Below are 25115 nucleotides of genomic sequence, written 5' to 3'. Positions count from 1 at the left end.
AGGGCTCGGTGGTACGTTACCTTCGGCCCTTGCCGGCCGGGGTAGCCCGGGAGCCCGGGGACGCCGAGCTTTCCCTGCGGAGAGAGGCTGTGTCAGGGGCCGCACGGCGTTTCTGACCGGAAGGACACGGTCCACGGGAGCCCCTGCCGGGCCGGGCCGGACATCCTCCCGCCCTGATGTGAAAGCACAGCCCCGCCCGCCCGGCCGCGTGGCTCCGGCTGAGCATCGACCTGGGCGCCAGGAGGTCAGGGTTCGATTCCCGGTCGGCACAGGCCGGTGGCGGGCCCTTGCCCCGTGCGGGCGGGCGGAGCGTCGGAGGAAGCCGGTGGGACGGGAGCCGTGTCGGGAGCCACAGCGCCCAGGTCCGGGGGCTCAGCCTGACCCGGTCCCCAGCCCGCGCCCGGCCGTCGAGCGGCCCTCCGGCCACAGGAAGTGCCGCCCTCGCCTGCGCACGTACCTTCTCCCCAGAGGGGCCCAGCGGACCGGGGTCGCCGTTCGGGCCGCCGCGTCCCTTGGGGCCTTCGGGGCCGTCCTCCCCTCGGGGGCCCGGGGGCCCGATCTCCCCCTGCCGGTCAGAAAGAGAGGGTGAGGGGCCGCCGTGGGCACCCCCACAGGGGACCCCACAGCTCGGCCACGGGCTCCCGAATCCGCCGCCTCCTCCTGTGGTGGCGAGGCCGGGCCCCTCCCTCCGGCAGAGCTTCCGGCCGCACCCACTCCCAGCACAACCCCCCCCCCCCCAGTGAACGACTCTGCAGCCCAGAACTGGTCCGGCTGAGCACTGGGCAGGTGCAGGCCGAGGGGGGAGAGCACACGGTGACCCCGGTCACCAGGAGGTCACCCCAGGGGCAGCGGAGAGCTGCAACCAGGAATCCTCAGAGGCGTCCCCCGCCCCCGCTCTGAGAAGCCGCCCCGTGGGCCCCCCAGACTTCCTGCGGGTACTCACCCGGTCCCCCTTGATGCCCATGTCTCCTTTGAACCCCGGGAAGCCGTCTTCGCCCTGGACAGCGAGAGAGGGGACCGTCTCCACGCAGGAACCCACGCCCGATGGCTCCCCCACCACACACGCCACGGGCCACGGGCCACGGCCCACGGCCCCGCCCCGCGCTGGGCACGCTGGAGGGAGGGTCCGAGACCCGTCCCCTGACCCGTGACATGTGTCCATCCCCGTGACGTGTGTCCATCCCCTGTGATGTGTGTCCATCCCGTGACGTGTCCACCCCGTGATGTGTGTTCACCCATGTGACATGTGTCCATCCCCGTGACGTGTGTCCATCCCCGTGACGTGTGTCCATCCCCTGTGACGTGTGTCCATACCCGTGACGTGTGTCCATCCCGTGACGTGTCCACCCCGTGACGTGTGTCCATCCCCCGTGATGTGTGTCCATCCCGTGACGTGTGTTCACCCATGTGACCTGTGTCCATCCCCGTGACGTGTGTCCATCCCGTGACCTGTGTCCATGCTTTGCATTCCCAGGGACGGAGCTCGAGGGCCAGGCCGGCTCAGCACCGCAGCGGTCGGCCCCCGGGGACCCGCAGGCCGCCCCCTGGGCGGAGCGGCCCTGTGGCCTGTGTGCCATCTCGGTGGGCGCCGTGCCCGCTGTGGGCCCGGGGCAGCGGCGTGCCCAGCTGAGGTGGGGGCGGGAGGGCCGTCTCCCCGGGGACGGGGCGGCTCTGGAAGGAGGGGGAGCGCCAAGGGGCCGGCCGAGGGCCAGCAGGCCCGAGGTGCACGACACAGGCTGCCCGGCCGGGCGGGCGGCACGCCGCGGGGACCGGGAGCCGGCGGGGAGACCTGACAGCGGGCCGGCTGGGGCGGGCGGGCCGCCGGGAGGAGGGACTCACCTTCTCGCCCTTCGTGCCCTTCAGTCCACGGATGCCGTCCGCCCCCTGCGCAGACGGGAGGGGGAGCGTCTCACCCAGAGCCTCGCTGGACCCGGGTCCGAGCCCCCCCAGCTCACACCGCCAGTCCGTCCCCGCGCCGGCGTCTGAGCAGGCGCCGCGGCCCGGCTGCCAGCGGCCTCCTGCGGCAGCACTCCGAGCCCACGGGGCAGTCTGGCCCTCTGTCCGCGGACAGGGCCGAGACCAGGTGGAGAGACGGAGGGATGGGCTCGGACAGACAGACAGGAGATGGCCCGGCCCCGCCCGGAGCCTGTCCCCCCGCGGTGAGGAGCCCGGGGCCAGGAGGCACCGTCCGCCATCCGCGTCGTCATGGACGCACGGGGACTGTCCGGCTCCGGAGCTGCCCTCCCGGCTCCGTGCTCACGCCCTGCCCGGCTCAGGCCCCGGCCGGGCCCGGGCCCACACGCAGACGGGGGACCGGCCGCTCCCGTCGGCGGCAGCAGGGAGGGGACCCGGAGGGATTCCGAAAACGGACACGCGCGCCGGCAGACCCAGCCCCGCCCCCAACCACCCACGGGGAGCCTCACCTTGACTCCTCGGGGGCCGGGGTAGCCGATGGGGCCCTGGGGGCCAGGGGGGCCCTGCAGCCAAGGGAGAGACCATTAGCGCCTCTTGGGGGCGGGGCCTGTGGTCAGACCCGGAGGGGCCACAGGAAGACACAGGCCGGTGCCACGGCCACGCACCAGCCCCGGCAAAGGCAGGCACAGGCCGTGTCCCCGGGACGAGCCATGGCCAGGCGCCCTGGGGCCACGCCCGGCCTCGTGCCGGGAAAGTGGTGGGAATCGGGGGCGAGCTGCCATTGCACAGACCCGCGAGGGGCCTGGAGCAGCACGGAGCCCGCGGCGGGAGCAGGCGGGCGGGCGGGCGGCCCACGGAGGGGGGTCCTCGAACTGCACACACACCCCCACAGGTAGAAACCGGGGGTGTCCCATGGCAGGGGGAGGGCGCAGCTGCCCGCCTCCCTTCTGAGCGGTGGGCGGGCCCAGGCGACAGCCCCAGGCCGTCCTGCAGGGGGCGCCCAGGCCGGAGCGCGGCTGCACCCACCTGGGTTCCTTTCTCTCCGGGGGGGCCCTCTTTGCCAGGGTGCCCCTGTGGGAAAGAGAAGCCGCGTTAGTGGGTGGGGTGCCCCCTCCCCACCATCCTCTCCCCTGTGCAGGCGGTCTGCAGTGAGAGTCAGAGCCAGCCCGGCCGGGTCCCGCCCACTCCTTCCCTGCACACACACACACACACACACACACACACACACACACACTGGCGCGCCCGCCCCCCTCGCCCCCGCGGACAATCTGCCACGGCACTGTTCCCGGCAGCACAGCTCGGCCACAGCTGTGCCCCACGTGGCGGGCTCCTGCTCACACCCTCCGCGGCGCGTGAGCCCCAAAATACACTCACAGACGCCTCCTCCTTCCAAACGGGGACACGGGCCCGCCTGCGCCAGCCCCGCCCCCGAGGGAAGCTGCGAGGCTGGGTCCCCACGTCCCCACTCCCACGGTCACCGCCCGGGGGACACACGTTCCGGACAGCGGGCCCAGCGCGGCCTCGGAGCGGTCCGGTCCGGCTGTCTCCGGGGCGGGCGGTGAGTGACAGCCCTCCCTGGGCCGTGACGGGGAGCGGCCAGCGGGTACTCACCGGGGGTCCGTCGGCGCCCGGCATTCCTGGGAGGCCCGGCTTCCCCAGGGGGCCCTGGAACAGAGCAGACCATGAGCAGGCGCCGGCTCCCAGCTGCCCCCCTGCTCTGCACGCCCCCATGGGGCACCCCCTTTCTGCTCAGAGACCACTGCTGAACGGGAGGCCCAGAGGCAGTCCCCACCGTTGGCCTGGAAGTTTCCGGCACACGGAGCACGGCCAGGCCGGTCAGCCTGCTGCCCCAGGGCCTTCGGGTGCTGCAACCGGAACAAACGCCTGGCCAGGTGGGGGCAGCACCCCAGGTGGGGGCAGCACCCCAGGGAGGGGCAGGCCTGGCCAGGTTCAAATGTAATGGGGCCCCCATGTTTACTCTTCTTCCTAACCTGGTCGCCCTACACAAGGCTAGAGAGTGAATGAATGAGGGAGTGAGCGAGAGAGTGAGTGAATGAATGAGAGAGTGAATGAATGAGGGAGTGAGCGAGAGAGTGAGTGAATGAATGAGAGGTGAATGAATGAGGGAGTGAGCGAGAGAGTGAGTGAATGAATGAGAGTGAATAAATGAGGGAGTGAGCGAGAGAGTGAGTGAATGAATGAGAGAGTGAATGAATGAGGGAGTGAGCGAGAGAGTGAGTGAATGAATGAGAGGTGAATGAATGAGGGAGTGAGCGAGAGAGTGAGTGAATGAATGCGGGAGTGAGCGAGAGAGTGAGTGAATGAATGAGAGGTGAATGAATGAGGGAGTGAGCGAGAGGTGAGTGAATGACAAAGATCCACGGCCTCTGGCCTGCGTGCCTCAGCCTTCCCCACTCCGGGAGGACAAAGCTCGCACGCCCAGCTGGCGATGCCCAGTGCCCTCCCGGCCTGGACCACACCTGCACCCGCAGGCCGGCGAGGGTGCCTGCACCCAGCCCGGCCACCTACCTTCTCTCCTGGAGGCCCGATGGCGCCCTGGGGGCCTGGCAGGCCCTGGGGAGGGGAGAGCAGGCCGAGGTCAGAAAGGGGTGTCTGGGAACCTCCCCCCCACGGACCCTCCCCCCAACTGCCCCCCTCCCCCACGGCCCCTCTCCCCCACAGCCCCTCTCCCCCATTGCCCCCTCCTCCCCAACACCCACCTTCCCCCTCTCACCCACCTCCCTCCCAGGTCCCCTTCTCCCTAACACCCACCTTCCCCCTCACCCACCTCCCCACCGGCCCCCCTTAGGCCCCCATCGCCCCCCTCCCCCCTCCCTCTCCTCCCGCACCTGCCGGTTCCAGCCCACCTCCAGGCAGCAGCCCCTTCAGGCGGCCAGCAGGGGGCAGCTCAGGGAACCAGCCCCACCCGCTTACCTGGGCGCCGGGGTTGCCCTGCTGTCCGGGGGGGCCGGGCTCTCCCTGGGGACCCTGCAGGCAGCGGAAGCAGAGCCATGAAGGGGGCTCTGGAGGGCGGGCCGGGTCTGCACCCCTCCTTTGGGGGCCCGGTCCCCCCTATCCTGGCCTCCGTCCTTCCAGTCTGTCCCCTGCGGATGCCAGCGCCCAGGAGGCTGCCCCCGGGAAAGGCCGGCGGCCCAGGCCAGCGCCCGCAGGCCCACCCCGGCCGAGCCCCCTGCTCTGGAACGCAGCCCAGTCCACCACCGGGAGGGCAGTGCCCGAAGTGTCCACCGGCAGGAAGTCCCCCCCCGGCCGGCCGCCAGCGCCCCGGGACCGCGGGGGCCGGGGGGGGGGATCGGGGGGCTGCCCACCCCCTCCCCCGCAGTGAGGGGGACCCCCCGCTGGGCTGGCCGGCCCGGCTGGAGCGGGCTCTCCCGGGGGGCTGCCCAGTGGAGGCCCGGGCCCAGGCGGGCTCCTCTCACCGCCCGTCTGGTGGGGGGATGGCATCGCCCTGGCTGGGAGAGGACCCGCAGACTTACCACGTTCCCTTTGGGGCCTGGCTGGCCGTCCATCCCCGTCACGCCCTGAGGAGAGGAAGCGGGGCTGAATGTGGGAGAAGGCCCGCTCCCCGCTCGGCCCGGCCGCCGGGCCACAGGACGCGCGGCCTCGGGAGGGGCAGCCGTGGCCCCAGGCAAACCCCCAGGCTTGATGGGCCCGGGGTACAGAGCTGGGCCCCGCGGTGGGCGCAGCCCCGCGTTCACCGGAAGCAGGTGAGCCCAGGGCGGAGGGCCGGCCCTGGGGAAGCCGCCCTGGAGCCAAGCGCTTCTCCCTCCTTCCAGAACTTCCAGAAGCTGCTGGAAGTGCTGTCTAGCAGGGAGCACGTGGCGTCCGGATCAGTGTTTATAACAGCACACGTGTGTGAGAACCGGGGTTTATACTGTACACGTGTGTGTGAAAACAGGGGTCTATAACAGCACACGTTTGTGCGTGAGGACAGGAGTCTATAACAACACACGTGTGTGCGTGAGAACAGGGGTCTATAACAGCACACGTGTGTGCGTGAGGACAGGGGTCTATAACAGCACACGTGTGTGCGTGAGGACAGGGGTCTATAACAGCACACGTGTGTGCGTGAGGACAGGGGTCTATAACAGCACACGTGTGTGCGTGAGGACAGGGGTCTATAACAGCACACGTGTGTGCGTGAGGACAGGGGTCTATAACAGCACACGTGTGTGCGTGAGGACAGGGGTCTATAACAGCACACGTGTGTGCGTGAGGACAGGGGTCTATAACAGCACACGTGTGTGCGTGAGGAAGGGCTGTCACGCCAGCTGGCTCTGGCCGCCCGCACCCTGGCTCTGGGAGCGGTGAGCCAGCCCGGCGGTCAGCGCGGGAGCCAGCGGTTGGAATGCCTGGGGGGCTGCGGGGCGACGGTGGGACAGACACACGAGCAGGGACAGGACTTACGGGAGGTCCCGGGGGGCCCGGGGGGCCCTTCGGCCCCAGCAGCCCGCGCGGCCCCTGGAAGGGAGAGAGCACAGGTGATGCGGACTCGGCCGGGGTCCGCCTCTGCCACCCCTCCTCCCGGCACAGACCCTGCTGCCCGTCCAGGCCATGCCGCCGGCTGCCACGCAGCTCTCCGCGCTGCCAGGGGGCGTGGCCAGCACCCGCTCTGCCCGCCCCTCTCCTCCCGCCTCTCCACGGGGACCGGAGCAGATGGGACTCCGATGGGCGCCATGGGTGCCTCGGGGAGAGGGGCCTCACTCCCAAGCCCGGGGCAGCCCTCGGCGTGTCTGGGCCAGGCGCCCGCGGGGCAGGGCAGGGCGGAGGCGGCCTCGGGTCTCGGGGCCCGTGGCCGCGCTGTCCCCCGGCCCAGGCAGCGAGGGCAGGTGTGGGAACAGATCTGAGCGGCCGCTCGGCGCCCGCCGCCCCCGTGGCTCCCGCCCCGGACCCCAGCGAGCTGGCGCCTGGGCCGAGGCGCCCGATGTCACGGCCACAGGGGGCCCAGCTGCGGGCGCCGTGAGAAGGCCCGGCCACGCTCCTGCCTTCGCGGCTGGAATCCTCGCCAGCGCTCAGCGCCCTGCTCTGGGGCTCAGGGCCCGGGGGGACCCCGGACGTGCGAGGAGCGTGACGCCCCTCCCGGCTGGTCCCCGCCCCGAAGAGGACCCGGAACCCCGTCAGCACTCACCGGCTCCCCGGGCAGCCCTCGGGGCCCGACCTCTCCGTCGTCACCCTGCAGGGAGCGGGGCGGGTTAGCCCGGACGTGTGTGCACACAGAGACACGCGCACACACACACACACACACACACGTGAACTCCAGTGCGCCGGCCCACGCCCCAGCCTCTGCCCTCCCGCCCCGGCCAGTCACCCCCAGACTGCCCACCCGAGCTCCGCCCCTCGCCACCTGCGGACTCCCCTCCTCCCAGCGACTCCCCCCAACCCCCTTCCACCCCCGCCCGCCTCCCCTCCCCTCCGGGCACCGGTCCCGCAGGAGGGGCTCCGGGGCCTGACGCCCATCAGCAGGAAGGAGGAGGGTCTACATCTGCCGGGGGTTGTTGTCTGGGCTCCGAGCTCCCCCCACGGTCCCGTCCGCCCCGCCCCTGCTCCCCCCACGGTCCGCCCGCCCCGCCCCTGCTCCCCCCATGGTCCACCTGTCCCGCCCCCAGTTCCCCCCGTCCTGCCTGTCCCGCTCCCCAGCTCCTCCCATTGTCCCTCCTGCCCCGCCCACTCTCCACACCGTGTCCCTCCACCGACCAGGTGCCACCTCACTCCCCCGCCAAGCCCGGAGGAGAGGGCAGGCGGGGACGAGGCCGGGGTACGTACCCGGTCTCCGTCTTCTCCGGGGGGTCCCGGGGGGCCCGAGGGACCAGGGTCACCCTGGAAGCCAACCAGAGCCAGGTGAGCGCCCGGAGCCGGCCACACAGGCCTGCCCCGCCCCCGTGGCTTCTCCCACCCCACGCAGCCCCTCGGGGAGTCGGGGGGGGGACCTGCAGGAGATGGTGAGGCCTGGCCGGCTCCCCGGCAGAGACTGGCCCCGGAACCCTGTGCCCACCCCAGACACCCACCGAGTCCCAGCCTGCGCCCCCCACTGGCCCTCCGTGATGGCCGCCCTCGGCGCGCCTCCACCAGCACAGCCTCACGTCCATGGCCCCCGGGGGGCGCCTCAGCGGCCACGTTGGAGTCAAGGGCCCTGCCGCACGCACCCCAGCAACCTGAGGCGGGAAGGGCCTCCGAGACCCGGCCTGCCCCGCGCAGACCGCCGGGACCTCGGGCTGGGTGCTCCCTCCCCCCTCCCCGGCCTCCTCCCCGCCCCCTCCCCGCACTCACCCGGTGGCCCTTCTCTCCGGGCAGCCCCGCCAGCCCGTCGAAGCCGCGGTCACCCTGGGGAGGACAGGCTGCTCCGGCCACACCGACGGGACCTGTGTGCCCCTGGCCTGGGCCCGCACCCCCAGCTCCCCCCTCCCCCCCCCCGTCCCAGGCCACCCTACTGCTCACCCCCCTGAGGAGCAGTCTGCCCCACACTCACTGACCACGTGCTCACGGAACTCACCGCCAACCCCGGACCACGGACCGACTGACCCCGGTCAGGGCCGTGCCGGGGCCAGTGGAACCCTAACAGGACCCCCTCCCTCTGACCCCGCCCCCATGGGGTGAGCATTGCTGCCTGCCCCCATAGCCACGCCCGTCACTGTAACCGGCGTGCCCGCCACGTCACCGGCACAGGACTCGGGGCCCTGCGTGGCGCCTACCTTGGGGCCGGTCTGGCCAGGCATCCCTCTCGCACCGTCACTGCCAGCCCGGCCCTGGAACACACGGCGAAGGGTCAGCCCGAGCGGCTCCTGATGGAGCCGAGGACAGTGCCAGCCCGACGGCCAGACCCTGCATCCGGGCCGGACCCTCCCGCTCTGCTCCCCGGCCTCGCCCCCGGGACGGCCGGCCGGGCGAGGCCACGCGCCCTCTGTGCTGGGAGGCGATGGGGCGGGGCGGCAGGCGAGGCCTCTCGGGAGGGGGGAGAGGGACCACAGGGCCAGGTCCGCCTGGGTTGGCCGGCCGGGACTCGGGAGCAGGGCAGGGGAGGGGCACGGGGCGGGAGCGAGGGCCCTGACAGCCGTCCCGCGCAGCTCCTTCTCGCCGCTCAGATTCCGGCTGAAGCCGGTGCTCAGGCCCGGCCACGCGGCTCAGGGGCGGAGCATCGCCTGTGAACCCGGACGGAGGTCCCAGTGCCACTCCCGGGCGGGCACAGGCCCGGGTGCAGGCTCCATGCCCCATGGGGGCGTGCAGGAGGCGGCCGGTCCACGATTCTCCCTCACCCTCCATGTTTCTCTCCCTCCCTCTCCCCTCCTCTCTGACTTCAACCAAAACAGACTTTTGAACACGTTTGTTAAACTCACTGCGCAAGCTCAGGACGGAGGCCGGGAGGCCGGGAGGCCAAGGCCGGCCAGTCCTGGGGGAGGCACCGCGGGCTCGGCTCGCCAGGGACGGGGACCGGCAGGGGACGGCCATGCCTGGGACACGGGAGGCGGCCCCCGGCTCCCCGGCCGCGCCCGCTCGGGGAGCGTGGAGGCCCAGGCTCGGACCCGCCCCGTCGGTGCCCAGCCGGTCAGGGGCCAGGAAACACTCACCCTTCGTCCAGGCTTTCCGGTCGGGCCGGGCGGGCCCTGCACCCCTCGGGGGCCCTGTCCGAGGTCAGAGGGCAAAGGTCAGTTCCTGCCCAGTGGTCTCAGAGACAAAAGCAGACTCTCGTCCCTGTGGCTTGTCCCCCTGGCTGCACCCACCCTGGGACAGGGCAAGGGACTCGCCGCCGAGGGAGGGCCGGGCAGGGGAGCGCCTGCCGCCGCCCGCCGGGGTCACCCGTGCTTCCGGTCCCTCCAGCTTCCCACCACGCACAACACCCACGGACGTCCCCCCCCGCACCCCGAGTCAGCCGCCCCCTGAGACGCCCCTCAGAGACCCAGCCGGGGCCCACGCACCTGCGGGCCCATGTCGCCCGGCTCGCCCTTCAGGCCTCCGCTCCCGGGGGGGCCCTGTGGGGACACGGCGGTTAGGGACGCAGGGGTAACGGCTGCGGGGGGCGGGGTTGGGGTCCCCCGTGGACAGGGCTCCCCGTGGGGGCGGAGACCCAGCCCTGCCCGCCTGGGACCGAGGGCTCATGGTTTGGGTCTCTTCCTGTTTCCATGGAAACTGTGGACAGTGGGGACCAGAGCCGCAGAGCCACGGTGACCTTGGGGGTGAACTTGACCATGGGGGCCGGGGGGCAGTCTGTGGCTCAGGCGTGTGTGAACATCCCAGGGCCCTCAGCCAGGCAGGACGCAGAGGGCGCCCGGGCCACGCCCCCGGGCAGCGCTGAGTGTAAGGGGGGGGGCGCGGGGGGGCGGGGGGAGGCGGGAAGGGAGCACTCACATCCCTCTCCCGGGAACGGCGATGGGGACACGGGCCCACACACGGCACCCGGCTGCCCCCGAAAGGAGGGCCCAGACCCGGGCAGAGCCGCAGCTGATGCCAGACCCACGCTGGCCCCAGCACCAGGGCTGCTCCCACCAGCCACAGCCTGCTCCCCGCCGGGACTTACCACGGGGCCGGGCCTCCCGGTCAGACCCATGGGGCCGGCCGGGCCCCTCAACGCCAGCTGCAAGAGAAGACGGGGTGGCTGAGCGGCGAGTGGCCGCCAGGGCCAGGGCCCAGAGCCGATGGGGCAGGGAGGCCGGGGCAGGGGGAGGCCGGGCAGGGGGAGGCCGGGGCAGGGGAGGCCGGGGCAGGGGGAGGCTGGGTCAGGGGGAGGCCAGGGCAGGAGGAGGCCAGGGCAGGGAGGCTGGGGAAGGGGGAGGCTGGGGCAGGGGAGGCCGGGGCAGGGGAGGCCGGGGCAGGGAGGCTGGGGCAGGGGAGGCTGGGGAAGGGGGAGGCTGGGGCCGGAACCGCTGGGGCAGAGGTGGCTCGCTGAGAGGTGGTCGGAGGCAGCCCAGAGCCACCCTTGGGCCCCTCTGGGCTCCCACGCCAGCCGGAGAGACGGGACAGGAACAACGAGGCGGTGGACCAGGTGGTGCCTCTCCCTCTGGGGAGGGCGCTCCTCCCGTGGGTGCTCAGAGCTCGTGCTGACCGCCCGGCCCCCAGCCCCCTCCCGGCTGGACGGAGGGGCGTGCGTCCCACACGCTGCTCCGGCTGGGCAGCGTTTTGTTCCCAGGCGTCTGGCGCCCTCCGGTGGCTGGAGAGCCTTCAGCCGGGGAGCCGCCACCAGCAGACACGGGGTGTGTGTGTGTGTGTGTGTGTGTGTGCGCGCACATGTCTACTCCCGACCCGCCCGCCCCCCAGTCAGCCTGCCCGCCCCATGGGGACTGCGCCCACCCCCCACCCCTGCCCACAAGGAGCCATGTCCTGCAGGAAGAGGCTCTGTGCCCCCCGTGCCACACCCCCAGGCCCCCACTCACCCAGCCCCACCCCCAGGCCCCCACTCACCCGGCCCCACCCCCAGGCCCCCACTCACCCGGCCCCACCCCCCACCCCCGGACCCCACTCACCCACACCCCACCCCCCACTCCCCAGGCCCCCACTCACCCGGCCCCACCCCCCACCCCCGACCCCACACACCCACACCCCACCCCCCGGACCCCACTCACCCAGCCCCACCCCGGACCCCACTCACCCACACCCCACCCCCAGGACCCCCACTCACCCGGCCCCACCCCCGGACCCCACTCACCCGGCCCCACCCCCCGGACCCCACTCACCCACCCCCCACCCCCCGGACCCCACTCACCCGGCCCCACCCCCGGACCCCACTCACCCACACCCCCCCCCCAGGACCCCCACTCACCCACACCCCACCCCCCACCCCCTGGACCCCACTCACCCGGCCCCACCCCCCGGACCCCACTCACCCACCCCCCACCCCCGGACCCCACTCACCCACACCCCACCCCCCACCCCCCGGACCCCACTCACCCGGCCCCACCCCCGGACCCCACTCACCCGCGCCTGCTGCAGGATGGCTTGGGCCTGGGACTCCTGGGCGGAGACCATGGGGCCTTTGGATCCGGCATCGCCGCCCCCTCCGAAGCGGAACTGCGGGGGAGGCGGGCCATCGGTGCCTGTGGGCGCCACACCGGGCCCCGGCCGGGGACGTGCATCCTCGCAGGTCTGCCAGGGCGGCTGCTACCCCTCCGTGCACGCCGCCCGGCCACATGCTCTCCCCGAGGCCTGGGCCCCCAGGGAGATGCCCATGACCTTCCCCACACGGTCACAGGCAGGGCGAGCTCAGGGGACCTGCTGGCAACCTCGCCCACTCGGGGCCCAAGTGGTGACGGGGTGTTGCCAGCAGCAGCTCAGCTCTCCTCCAGGGCCTGACCCCACGCCCGCTGAGGGGCACCCGGGCGCCCCTGGGGTCCACTCCTCTGCGAAGGCCCCTCTCCCCCGCCAGGAGCCTGCCTGCCGGACACGGCGTCCTGGTTGGGGCAAGTCTGGGGCCAGATTGTCCCCCTCAGAAACAGAGCCCGGGCCCACGCCCCATCGGCCACAGCCTCCCATTGGCCACGCCCCCATCGCCCCCCCCCCCCAGCCAGGTACTCACGGGCAGCATGAGCATGGTCCCGGGGGGGCCGGGCAGCCCGTCAGCCCCCGGCAGGCCTGGGCGCCCAGGGGGGCCCTGTGGACAGAGGGGGCAGGGTGGTCAGAGCGCAGTGGGACGGAGCTGGGCCGGGGGGGGGGCCACGGCCAGCTGGAAAGACATGGACCAGCACAGAGCAATGTAGGGCCTGAGGCTGGAACATTCCAGAGCCCAGGCCGGAGCAGGGGTGTCGCTTGGGGTGGGGTGGGGAGGTGCTCCGGGCGGGTCCAGAGAGGCGAAGCCCCGGAGGTCAGGGATGGAGCATCGGGGCGTCCACCCTGAGGCACCCCTTCCAGGTCTCCTCCCAAACCGGACGGAGGCAGAGCCGGCCGCTGCTCAGAGCGACTCCTCTGGGCTGTCACCGAGGGCCATCTGCACCCTGTCTGTGTGGGGCTGCCAGAGGGAAGGGGTCAACATGGCCACCTGCTCCGACAGACACGGGGAGCACCTGCTCAGACACGGGGAGCACCTGCTCCGACAGACACGGGGAGCCCCTGCTCAGACACGGGGAGCACCTGCTCAGACAGACACGGGGAGCATCTGCTCAGACAGACACAGGGAGCACCTGCTCCGACAGACACGGGGAGCACCTGCTCAGACACGGGGAGCACCTGCTCCGACAGACACGGGGAGCACCTGCTCAGACAGACACGGGGAGCACCTGCTCAGACACGGGGAGCACCTGCTCAGACAGACACGGGGAGCACCTGCTCAGACACACGGGGAGCCCCTGCTCCGACAGACACGGGGAGCCCCTGCTCAGACAGACACGGGGAGCCCCTGCTCCGACAGACACAGGGAGCACCTGCTCCGACAGACACGGGGAGCATCTGCTCAGACAGACACGGGGAGCACCTGCTCAGACACGGGGAGCACCTGCTCAGACACGGGGAGCCCCTGCTCAGACACACGGGGAGCACCTGCTCAGACACGGGGAGCACCTGCTCCGACAGACACGGGGAGCCCCTGCTCAGACACGGGGAGCACCTGCTCAGACACGGGGAGCCCCTGCTCAGACACACGGGGAGCCCCTGCTCCGACAGACAACGGGGAGCCCCTGCTCAGACAGACACGGGGAGCATCTGCTCAGACACGGGGAGCCCCTGCTCTGACAGACACGGGGAGCCCCTGCTCAGACAGACACAGGAGCACCTGCTCAGACAGACACGGGGAGCCCTGCTCAGACACACGGGGAGCCCTGCTCAGACAGACACGGGGAGCACCTGCTCAGACACGGGGAGCACCTGCTCAGACACGGGGAGCCCCTGCTCAGACACACACGGGGAGCACCTGCTCAGACACGGGGAGCACCTGCTCCGACAGACACGGGGAGCCCCTGCTCAGACACGGGGAGCACCTGCTCAGACACGGGGAGCCCCTGCTCAGACACACGGGGAGCCCCTGCTCCGACAGACACGGGGAGCCCCTGCTCAGACAGACACGGGGAGCATCTGCTCAGACACGGGGAGCCCCTGCTCTGACAGACACGGGGAGCCCCTGCTCAGACAGACACAGGAGCACCTGCTCAGACAGACACGGGGAGCCCCTGCTCAGACACACGGGAGCCCCTGCTCAGACAGACACGGGGAGCACCTGCTCAGACACGGGGAGCACCTGCTCAGACACGGGGAGCCCCTGCTCAGACACACGGGGAGCACCTGCTCAGACACGGGGAGCACCTGCTCCGACAGACACGGGGAGCCCCTGCTCCGACACGGGGAGCACCTGCTCAGACACTCGGGGAGCCCCTGCTCCGACAGACACGGGGAGCACCTGCTCAGACAGACACGGGGAGCACCTGCTCAGACACACGGGGAGCCCCTGCTCCGACAGACACGGGAAGCACCTGCTCAGACACACGGGGAGCCCCTGCTCAGACAGACACGGGGAGCCCCTGCTCAGACAGACACGGGGAGCCCCTGCTCAGACAGACACGGGGAGCACCTGCTCAGACAGACACGGGGAGCCCCTGCTCAGACACACGGGGAGCACCTGCTCAGACAGACACGGGGAGCCCCTGCTCAGACACGGGGAGCACCTGCTCCGACAGACACGGGGAGCACCTGCTCAGACACACGGGGAGCCCCTGCTCTGACAGACACGGGGAGCCCCTGCTCAGACAGACACGGGGAGCACCTGCTCAGACAGACACGGGGAGCACCTGCTCAGACAGACACGGGGAGCCCCTGCTCAGACAGACACGGGGAGCCCCTGCTCAGACACGGGGAGCACCTGTTCAGACAGACACGGGGAGCACCTGCTCAGACAGACACGGGGAGCACCTGCTCAGACACGGGGAGCACCTGCTCAGACACACGGGGAGCAGCACTGAGGTTGAGAGCTCAGCCATGTCCAGCACCATGCACAGCGCATGCTCCCCTGCCACATCTCAGAGAAGCAGCATCTGCTGTGCACGGGGATTGGCCATGCCCCTGGGTCCAGCTGCGGACCACTGTGCGGCCCATGCCACGTCTCCCGCGGGCCTTTGGAGCGAGCCGGGCAGACAGGCAGCCACGGCAGCATTCGGGCCAGGAGGCAGGAGAGCAGCCGCCTTCTTGTCTGGAGCCAGGATGCCGACGGGGGAGGGGATGCCAACTGGGGGAGGGGGCGGGGGGAGCAGGATGCCAGCAAGTCGGGACCATGGGGCCAGGCAGCCTATAGGGGAGCTGAGGCCCTGCCACAGAGAATGAGCTGCCTATTCCAGGCCCCAGAGCCACCGGCCACACACACACACACACACACACACACACAGATACACATGTGTCCACACAAACATATTTATGCACATGCACGCACACAAATACACGGTTTACACACATGTGCACCCACAAACAAATACACACAAACACGCACACACAAATGGCAGGAGTCCTGCTCGAGGCCCCACCCAGCGGGACACTGAGGTCACGGCCACAGAGAGCCAGGGAGCCTCCTCCTGATCCAGCTGCTGACCCAGCGCTCAGCGGCTCCACCGGGGCATCCGGCCAATCGCCCGGGGCCTGACAGGCAAACCCGGGGCCTCCCTGCCGGGCAGCTTTGGGGCAGCTTCCGGGCAGGCCTCAGGCACCGGCTGCTCCCGGCCCTGCCGGGTCCTGGGGGGGATGCCCATTGGGCACACACGCTCTCTCCCCGGCTCAGCCAGCTGCCACGCGGCTGCTCATAGTCCCCACGGAAACCAACGTGAAAGGAACAGACCAACAGCCAAGCTGAGCCGGTACCCCAAGCTGCAGTACCAGGAAGCCCCACTAGGTGTCAGAATGGAACCGCCACCTCCTGGGTCCAGACCTCATCCCTCCTGCAGGGACCGGAGGCGCGTCCCTCTGACCAGGGTGACCCCAGACGCACCCCTCTGCTCCAGAGCAGCACCCCCCGATTCCCAGGAAAGCGGGGTCGAGGGGTCGAGGCCGGGGTTCCCGGACGGGGAAGGGTCCTTGCAGACCCCGGTGAGCACACGGCCTGAGCTCTCGGGCCGGCGCTGTTGGGTCGCGGTCCCAGGATGCGGGCGCCGGCCCTCGCCGCGTCCTGACGCCCTGGCGGCCTCGGTGGGCAAGAGCGTGCTGGGCCTTTCGGGCAGGGGCCGCCTGCCCCGGCCGGGCCGGAGCACCCCTCACCCCGAGGAGACGGCCCAGGAAGCGGGTGGCGTGAGAGGCTGTGGGGCCCGGGCACGCGGAGGACGACGTCGCCGTGGCAACGCCGCCCCAGAGCGGGGACGCGGGCCGGGAGCCCAGGCGGCCTTACCCGTTCTCCAGGGTCGCCCACTTGGCCGGTGGGGCCCATCGTCCCGGGAGGTCCTGGGAGGCCCTGGAATCAGAAATAAATTCAGAGCGGAGCTCAGCCCGAGGTGGGCGTGAGGCGGCGAGCCTTCTCCCCGTCAGGGGTCTGAGGGGTCCCCGGTGGCCCCCTCCACCTCCCGCTTGTCATGGGAACAAAAGGGGACACTCACCGCGGGGCCTTCGGGGCCTGGGGGCCCCTCCAAGAGCATGCCCTGGAAGAGAGGGGCGGGGCGCTGAGACGGGAGCCCGGCCCTCAGGCCCTGCGGACCCTGGCAACCCCGGACCCTGACTCCCCCAGACCCTGATCCCCCACGAACCCTGGCCCCCCATGACCCTGATACCCCCCGGACCCTGGCCCCCCCGGACCCTGGCCCCCACAGACCCTGGCCCCCCCGGACCCTGGCCCCTACAGACCCTGGCCCCCCCGGACCCTGGCCCCCCCGGACCAGAGAGACCAGGATGAGAACATGTGCTTACGGGTTCGATGATGGCGGGCTCTCCCTTTTGCCCTTTCTCGCCCCGCGGCCCGTCGATCTGGGGTGAGAAGGAGGGGGCAGGAGGGCGGAGGGGACAGTGACTCCGTGATCACGCTGCCCCCCCCCCGTCCCGCCCGGAGGCCCCTGAAGGCCGCTGCTCACCCCCTCGAAGATGGTGTCCTGGTTGGCGGGCATGCCCGGCCCGATCTCGGACGGGGACACGGTGGGGTCGTAGTACGGGTCGTAGTAGCTCTCGTTCTCGTCCAGGTTCTTGATGGTCTCCTCCGTGAAGTCCGCGTCCAGGTCCTCCTTCCCCTCCCCCGGGGGCGGGGCCGGCTGGGGGCAGAGGCGGCGTCAGGGGCGCAGAGAGGGCCGCCCGCTGGGCTGCGGCCTCGGTCTGGGGCTCGGCGGCCCCCAGGCCTGCAGCCTGACTCCCAGGGCAGCTGCCGGGTGCCAGGGTCTCTCTGCACCCCCTCACTCTCACCGCGCCCCGGCCCCTCGGCCGTGCCTGGGGAAGCGGTCCCTCAGGGCGCAGCCCCGGGCCTCAGGGTCGTGGGATAACATGACCCTAACCCCACGCCAGGAGGACAGCGTGTCCACTCCGTGGCCGCCGAGAACGTGGCCGGCTAACTGCCACGCGCCCAACACAGAAGCCACCCTTGGGTCTGTAGCCGCTCACAGCACACAAAGGGTTAAGTTTCTATGAGGGGGCGCTGTGCTGGTCCCTCCCCCCAAAAGCTGGGCGACTGAGGACACAGATCCGTCATCCCGCCCCCCCGGCCACGGCCCAGGAGCAGCCACCTCACGTGGTGTCCAGGTCCCCGGCTCCAGCCCCCGTCCAGCCGGACCGCCCGGCCACAGCCCGGCCACGGGGGTCTGCGCGCCCTCCTCGCCCCCCTCGCCTGCACCGGACGCCAGTGACCCGCGCTCCCCCCGCCCGGTGTCCGCAGGGAGAGGCCGAGCCGGGAGCCCGCCCGCCGAGCCGGGGGAGGCCATTACGTTGGAGGCGTTGGCGGTGCCGGCCGCATCGGGCGGCGCCTCGGCGCCCGGGCCCTCGCCGTAGCTGTCCTCGTACGGGGCTGGTGTGTAGTAGTCCTCGCTGGGCACGTAGTCGTAGTCCGGCGGGTCCAGGTCCTCCTTCCCGGCCCCCGCGCTGGCATCGGGCACAGCCGGGGCCCCCGTGGGGGGCAGAGTCAGCTCCTGGGGGGCGGGGAGGCAGGGCTGGGCCTTGGGGTCCCTCCGCCCGTCCAGCCAGGACCCCGTGGGCCCGGGAGGAGGCAGCCCAGCCAGGGGGATGCTGGGAACGGAGCCCACACGTGGGAAGGGGGAGCTGTATCCCAGACACTGGTCTTAGGGGTAAGAGGGCGTGCCCCGGCTGGTGTGGCTCGGTGGATGGAGCGCCAGACTGAGGACCAAAGGGTCTCGGGTTCAATTCCCGGCCAAGGGCATGTCCCTTGGGTGCAGGCCTGATCCCCAGCCCCAGGCACGGGCGTGCAGGAGGCAACTCATCGATGTGTGTCTCGCACATCAATGTTTCTCTCTGCCTCTCCCTCCCTCTTGCGCTCTCTCTAAAAATCAACGGGAAATACCCTTGGGGGAGGATTTACTTTAAAAAGTGAGAGACGGTTCCAGACAGAACAGGATAAGCCGGGCTCCCAGCACCTTGGGGAGGGACAGCGCCCCCTCACCCCTCAGCCCCTGAGGTCACACATCACCACCGACACCCTCTCCCGGCCCGCATCCCATGGGGCCGCGCCTCCACCCCCGCCTCCTGGGCGGCCCCAGCCACTCCACAGCTTCCCCCGCCCCGCGCCGCCCCTGCCCGGCCGCCCCTGCCCGGCCGCCCCTGCCCGGCCGCCCGCACCTCGGGGACCTCCGTGGTCTCCTTGGCGGCCTCCGCAGGCGCCGTGGTGGCGGCGGGCGCCTGGCTGGGGCCGTCGGTGTCCTCGTAGTAGGGGTACTCGTAGTAGTAGGGCGCGCTGTCCCCGTCGCCGTCCGGGTACTGGGAGGAGACAGCTCGTGAGGACCAGACCCTGCGCTGCACACCGGGCGCGGCGGGAGGCGTGGACTCCAGCCGCCGTGTCCCCCGCCGGGCACCCCCCTCCAGCCGGGGCAGCTGAGCCGCCCCCAGAGGTCCGGGGCGGACACGGCCGGTCCCCTTCGAAGAAAAGGGAGTGCGAGAGGCCCAGCCGCTCTGACCTTTAGAGCCCGAGGGTCAGCCAACCGGCCCGACCCCGGCTCGGTCCTGGCCACCGGCCACCGGCCACCGGCCACCGGCGCCGCGAGGCCCCGCCCCAGGACGTGTGCACGCCCGGACCAGGAGGCTGGCGCTGGGCTCGCTGGGAGCGCCGCCCAGCTGTGGGGGAGGGTAAGACGGGCTGGGCACCTGCGGCCTCCGGGCCACGTCTCGTCTGTGGGACCGAGGGGGCGGGGGAGCCGGAGAGCGGGATGGGTGCTAGTAAAGAGAAGGGCGTGGAGCTAGCAGCGCAGGATTCTCGCTGCAGCCGGGGAGGAACTGCCAGAAACGTTAGCCAGGCGCTGCCGGGCCGAGAGGCAGGAGTGAAAGCCGGACCCCAGACCAGAGGTCACGGGAGGGGACGGAGCTCAGAACACACTCCTGAGGCCCTCGGGACCAGGCTGCTCCCGGGCGCAGCCACACTGGGTCCGAGGGCCCATCGTTCACAACAAGCGGCCCTCGGCGCTCCGCGGACTCCACCCAGGGCTCCTGCAGCACATGCCCGGGCCACTGACCGCCCCCCCGCCCGGGCCACTGACCCCCCGCCCGGGCCACACCCCCCCTGCCGGGCCACTGACCGCCCCCCTGCCCGGGCCACTGACCCCCCCGCCCGGGCCACTGACCGCCCCGCTGCCCGGGCCACACACCCCCTGCCCCGGCCCACTGACCGCCCTGCCCGGGCCACACCCCCCCCGCCCGGGCCACTGACCACCCTGCCCGGGCCACTGACCGCCCCCCTGCCCCGGCCCACTGACCGCCCTGCCCGGGCCACACCCCCCCCACCCGGGCCACTGACCGCCCACCCGGGCCACAGACCATCGCCCGGCCCACTGCTCCCCGCCAGCCCAGCTGCTGACTCACGTATTCGTCCGGGTTGGGGTCCTGGGACTGGGGGGTGTCGGGGACGGCGGTGTCGCAGTCGGGGCTGTAGTGCTCGCAGTAATCGTACGCCGCCCGGTGGTCCGAGACGAAGAGCAGCTGCTGGATGTCGCCCTGGAAAAGGACAAGAGCCCTGAACGCGCAGCTCAGGGGCCCCAGCTGGGACCCAGCCCGTCCTCAGCCAGCCTTCCTCTGGGAGCTGCTGCCTCCCAACCACCCCACCAGGCTATCTGCCCACCTGTCCATCGTTATCCGTCCATCCACCCAAGAAGCCACCAACACACCCAATATCCACCCACCGCCCATCATCCATCCATCACCCACTATCCATCCATCCACCATCCACCATCCACCATCCATCCATCATCCATCCATCACCCACTATCCATCCATCCACCATCCACCATCCACCATCCACCATCCATCCATCACCCACTATCCATCCATCCACCATCCACCATCCACCATCCACCATCCATCCATCACCCACTATCCATCCATCCACCATCCACCATCCATCCATCATCCATCCATCACACACTATTCATCCATCCACCATCCACCATCCATCCACCATCCACCATCCACCATCCATCCACCATCCACCATCCATCATCCATCCACCATCCATCATCCATCATCCATCCACCATCCACTATCCATTATCTATCCACCATCATCCACCATCCATCCACCATCCATCCACCATCCATCCATCCACCATCCATCCATCCATCCATCCATCCATCTACCATCCATCCATATATCCCTCCCTCCCCAGTAGCAATCAGTAGCAATCCTGAGCATCTCCCAAATGCTAGCCGCTGCATCGCACACAGGGGCACAGCCATGCCCAGAGCCGCACTGCCTGGTGGCCCCACTCCCCCTAACATCTCAGCAGGCCTTCCCTGAGGCCCCTCCAGCCAGGCCGCCCCCTCTGGTCGGAGGCTCGGCGGCTCCCGTGCCTGTGCCCCCTCCCACTCCGCTGGGTCCAGCCACAGCCGGGAGGGCAGTGCCATGAGCTCGGCCGGAGGAGGGAGGCACTGCCCGTCAGACCACAGGCCCAGCCAGGCGCCGGCCCTCCCGCCTCTCCGTGGTGGAGGTGTGCGCGCCCTGCTCTGTGCCAGGAAGGCAGAGCGCCCAGGAGGGCCGGAGCGGCCTCCATCCTGTCACTAAGCCTGGTCCCCCGACGGCCCGGGGGTGGGGCCAGGCGCCGGTGTGCACCGCTCTCACGGGTCTGCACCCTCCCGGTGCCCACACGGCCCGGGCCGGGTGACTCGATGGCAGAACGGAGTCACGTCCTAGAGTCAGACTGGACCCCTCAGCACCTGATCCCGGAGGCACGAGGCCCAGCCCTCCCCTCCCCTTCCTCCCTTTCCCCCGCTCCTCTCCCCTCCCCTCCTTTCTCCCTTCCCCTCCCTCCCCTCCCCTCCCCTTCCCTCCCCTCTTCTCCCTTCCCCTCCCCTCCCTTCTCCCTTCCCCTCCCCTCCCCTCCCCTCCCCTCCCCTTCCCTCCCTTCCCCTCCCCTCTTCTCCCTTCCCCTCCCCTCCCTTCTCCCTTCCCTCCCCTCCCCTCCCCTCCTCCCCTCCCTTCTCCCTTCCCCTCCCCTGCCCTCCTCCCCTCCCTTCTCCCTTCCCCTCCCCTCCCCTCCCCTCCCCTTCCCTCCCTTCCCCTCCCCTCTTTTCCCTTTCCCTCCCCTCCCTTCTCCCTTCCCCTCCCCTCCCCTCCTCCCCTCCCTTCTCCCCTTCCCCTCCCCTCCCCTCCCCTTCCTTCCCTTCCCCTCCCCTCTTTTCCCTTTCCCTCCCCTCCCTTCTCCCTTCCCCTCCCCTCCCCTCCTCCCCTCCCTTCTCCCTTCCCCTCCCCTGCCCTCCCTCCCCTCCTGCCAGATGTCCGGCTCCTGGCTCACAGTGTAAACTCTCAGCAGAGGAGAACTGGCGAAAGGAACAGTGAATCAAAACCACACATTTTATGAAGCATCAGGACTTCTAGCTCAGATCCCTTCCAACCCAAACAAAACATCCGCCTGCCAGGAACCGTGCTCTCACCGCAGTCACCGGAGGCCAGGCCCTCGGCGGCCCTCGAGGGAGCAGCTGCCTGGAGAGGGGCCTGCAGGCGCCCCGCCCACCAGGGCGTCCCCGTGCCCGGGCGCCACCTCAGGAGCACAGGCCTGATCCTACCTCTAATCCCTCACTCAGCTCTAATGCCCACCCCGTGGTGCCCGCTGTGCCCAGCCCCTGGCTCTGACCACGCCAGCTTCTCCTTTCATACACACTTCCTTCCTGGCCAGGTCAGTAGGCGCGGCTGAGCCCTAGAAGCTTGAGCCAGCCCGCTCTGCTGCCAGCCTCGATGCCAGGGCAGCCCCCGCGCCCGTCTCTGGGGCACCAGCTGCCGGCCCCCGGGATGCATGCGTCTGCGGCCACGCTGCTCCGGGAGCATTTTGCTGCGGGATCGGCGCTGCCTTTTCCGACCCTGAGGCCGCACCCACGATCCGCTGTGAGTGGGCGGGGCGGCCACAGAGCCACGCAGGGAGCTCTGCCACCGGGGCCGTGGGCACAGAGCATGGACGTCCGTTTGCCAACCCGGCCGACCCCGCCTTCCCAGCCTGGCTGTCCGTGCCGCCCTCCGCACCCCTCCCTGCACCCCAGCTCTGCACTCCGCGCCCTGCACCCCAGCTCTGCACTCCGCGCCCTGCACCCCAGCTCTGCACTCCGCGCCCTGCACCCCAGCTCTGCACTCCGCGCCCTGCACCCCAGCTCTGCACTCCGCGCCCTGCACCCCAGCTCTGCACTCCGCGCCCTGCACCCCAGCTCTGCACTCCGCGCCCTGCACCCCAGCTCTGCACTCCGCGCCCAGCACCCCAGCTCTGCACTCCGCGCCCTGCACCCCAGCTCTGCACTCCGCGCCCTGCACCCCAGCTCTGCACTCCCCTCCTGGCCACACCCCGGCCCCCGGCCTCTCCGCCCAGCAGGCCGGGCCCGCGCGGCTTTCCCGCGATTTGACAGCTGATTTTCGCTGCAGCGCTTCCCGCGCAGGAGGGAACCCAGACGCAGCCCCCGACGGAGGTCAGCCTGCGGATCAGCCCGGCCGCACGTGTGCGGGGACCGGGACAGAGGGGGCCAGCACACCGGGCTCCATCGCCACCAAGGGAAGCTGAGAGTCTCCCAGGATGGGGGGGGGGGGTAGCAGAGGGGGCCACGCCGGGGGCGGGGGCTGCGGGGACAGGAGCCGGGGCCGCACGGCCTTCACACGTGACCGGCCGCGATCCCTGCCCGGCCGGTGTGGCCGAGCTCCTCGCCCTGACGGCGGCCGGATGTCCTCGCCGAGAGTCACCCGCCAGCGCCAGGCCATTCTGTCCACGGCTGTGGGGGGCGCGGGGTCGGGACCAGCCTGACACCGTGAACGTGAGAGCAAAGGAGGAACTGCCTATGCCCCGCCCCCTCTCTCCTGCCCCTCCAGCCCGCCCCTCTCTCCTGCCCCCCACAAGCCCCGTCCCCTCTCTCCTGCTCCCCACAAGCCCCGTCCCCTCTCTCCTGCTCCCCAGCCCGTCCTCTCTCTCCTGCCCCCCTCCAGCCCTGTCCCCTCTCTCCTGCCCCCCAGCCCCGTCCCCTCTCTCCTGCCCCACCAGCCCTGTCCCCTCTCTCCTGCCCCCCAGCCCGTCCCCTCTCTCCTGCCCCCCCAGCCCCGTCCCCTCTCTCCTGCCCCTCCAGCCCTGTCCCCTCTCTCCTGCCCCCCAGCCCCGTCCCCTCTCTCCTGCCCCTCCAGCCCTGTCCCCTCTCTCCTGCCCCCCAGCCCGTCCCCTCTCTCCTGCCCCCCCCAGCCCCGTCCCCTCTCTCCTGCCCCCCAGCCCGTCCCCTCTCTCCTGCCCCCCAGCCCGTCCTCTCTCTCCTGCCCCCCTCCAGCCCTGTCCCCTCTCTCCTGCCCCCCAGCCCTGTCCCCTCTCTCCTGCCCCCCAGCCCCTCCCCTCTCTCCTGCCCCCCAGCCCTGTCCCCTCTCTCCTGCCCCCGAGCCCGTCCCCTCTCACCTGCCCCTCCAGCTGCCGCCCCCGGGGCCTGGGCCTGGGCCTGGCCACTCACACCTGCGCTGGTGCAGCTATAAATGCCACACGAGAGGTTCCGTGGGGACCGGGGGCCAAGGGTGCAGGGATGGGTGGGGGGTGGCCACGTCCCAGCCTCATGGGACCCTGAGTGGCTGGAGGGACTGAAGGGCCAGCCTAGTGAGCTGGGAGGGGCACTGCGTCCCCACGCCCCGGGGCGGGCTGCAGGGCCAGCGTCAGGGCCTCCTCCTCCACAGCCCACCAGGCCTTACAACGGGTCTCAGCCCCGTTCCCGCCACTGTGCCGCCCCGGACAGCGGGATGCCCGGCCCAGCCAGGCACTCGGCGGCCTGGGCACTCAGAGGACCACATACTCGGAGGCCCGCACATTCAGAGGTCACCACCACCATCACCATTACCACCGTCACCTGACAAAGACTCACCATCCCCACCCCAGCCCCCCACACACACACACGCACACACACACACGCACACACACATGCACACACGCACACACGCACACACACACGCACACACGCACACACACACACACACACGCACACGCACACGCACACACGCACGCACACGCACGCACACACACGCGCGCGCACACACACACGCGCGCACACGCACGCACACACGCACGCACACACGCACGCACACACGCACACATGCACACACGCACACACGCACGCACACACACGCACACACGCACACACACGCACACACGCAACACGCAGCAACCTACGACACACACGCACACATGCACACACGCACACACGCACGCACACACACGCACACATGCACACACGCACACACGCACGCACACACACACACGCACGCACACACGCACACACACACACACACGCCGCACACACGCACACACGAAACGCACGACAACACGCACAACCGCACGCACACGCACGCACACACCACGCGCGCGCACGCACACGCGCGCGCACACGCACGCACACACGCACACACACACACACGCACACACGCACACATGCACACACACTCACACACACGCACACACACACGCACACATGCACACACGCACGCACACACGCACACACACACGCGCGCACACGCACACACACACACACGCACACACGCACGCACACACGCACACACGCACACGCACGCACACACGCACACACGCACACACGAAGGCCGCCATCTCGGCTGCTCATTCTTTCACTCGTTCCCCAGCACGCGCGGCCCCCGTGCTGAGCCTCACGGACGCGGGC

The 25115-nt window shown here is 70.8% G+C and overlaps 1 protein-coding gene across 1 annotated transcript in view; it reads right to left on the bottom strand.

Annotated features, from left to right (window-relative positions):
• COL5A1 (collagen type V alpha 1 chain) overlaps positions 1-25115 on the bottom strand; it is a 79180-nt gene that overhangs the window by 31283 nt on the left and 22782 nt on the right. The window contains 27 exon segments of the mRNA XM_036416983.2: positions 21-74; positions 458-565; positions 944-997; positions 1840-1884; positions 2424-2477; positions 2941-2985; positions 3526-3579; positions 4444-4488; positions 4849-4902; positions 5409-5453; positions 6340-6393; positions 7061-7105; positions 7696-7749; positions 8200-8253; positions 8622-8675; positions 9495-9548; positions 9843-9896; positions 10442-10498; positions 11836-11928; positions 12434-12508; positions 16208-16270; positions 16413-16454; positions 16720-16776; positions 16881-17054; positions 17718-17918; positions 18583-18720; positions 19816-19947. Of these exon segments, the coding sequence (XP_036272876.2) occupies positions 21-74; positions 458-565; positions 944-997; positions 1840-1884; positions 2424-2477; positions 2941-2985; positions 3526-3579; positions 4444-4488; positions 4849-4902; positions 5409-5453; positions 6340-6393; positions 7061-7105; positions 7696-7749; positions 8200-8253; positions 8622-8675; positions 9495-9548; positions 9843-9896; positions 10442-10498; positions 11836-11928; positions 12434-12508; positions 16208-16270; positions 16413-16454; positions 16720-16776; positions 16881-17054; positions 17718-17918; positions 18583-18720; positions 19816-19947 (1959 nt within the window).

The sequence above is a fragment of the Pipistrellus kuhlii genome, unplaced genomic scaffold (assembly GCF_014108245.1).
Source record: "Pipistrellus kuhlii isolate mPipKuh1 unplaced genomic scaffold, mPipKuh1.p scaffold_m20_p_57, whole genome shotgun sequence".
In the NCBI taxonomy this organism is placed as follows: Eukaryota; Metazoa; Chordata; class Mammalia; order Chiroptera; family Vespertilionidae; genus Pipistrellus; species Pipistrellus kuhlii.
Note: the sequence above shows the minus strand (reverse complement) of the source record. Positions and strands in the feature narration are given on the sequence as shown.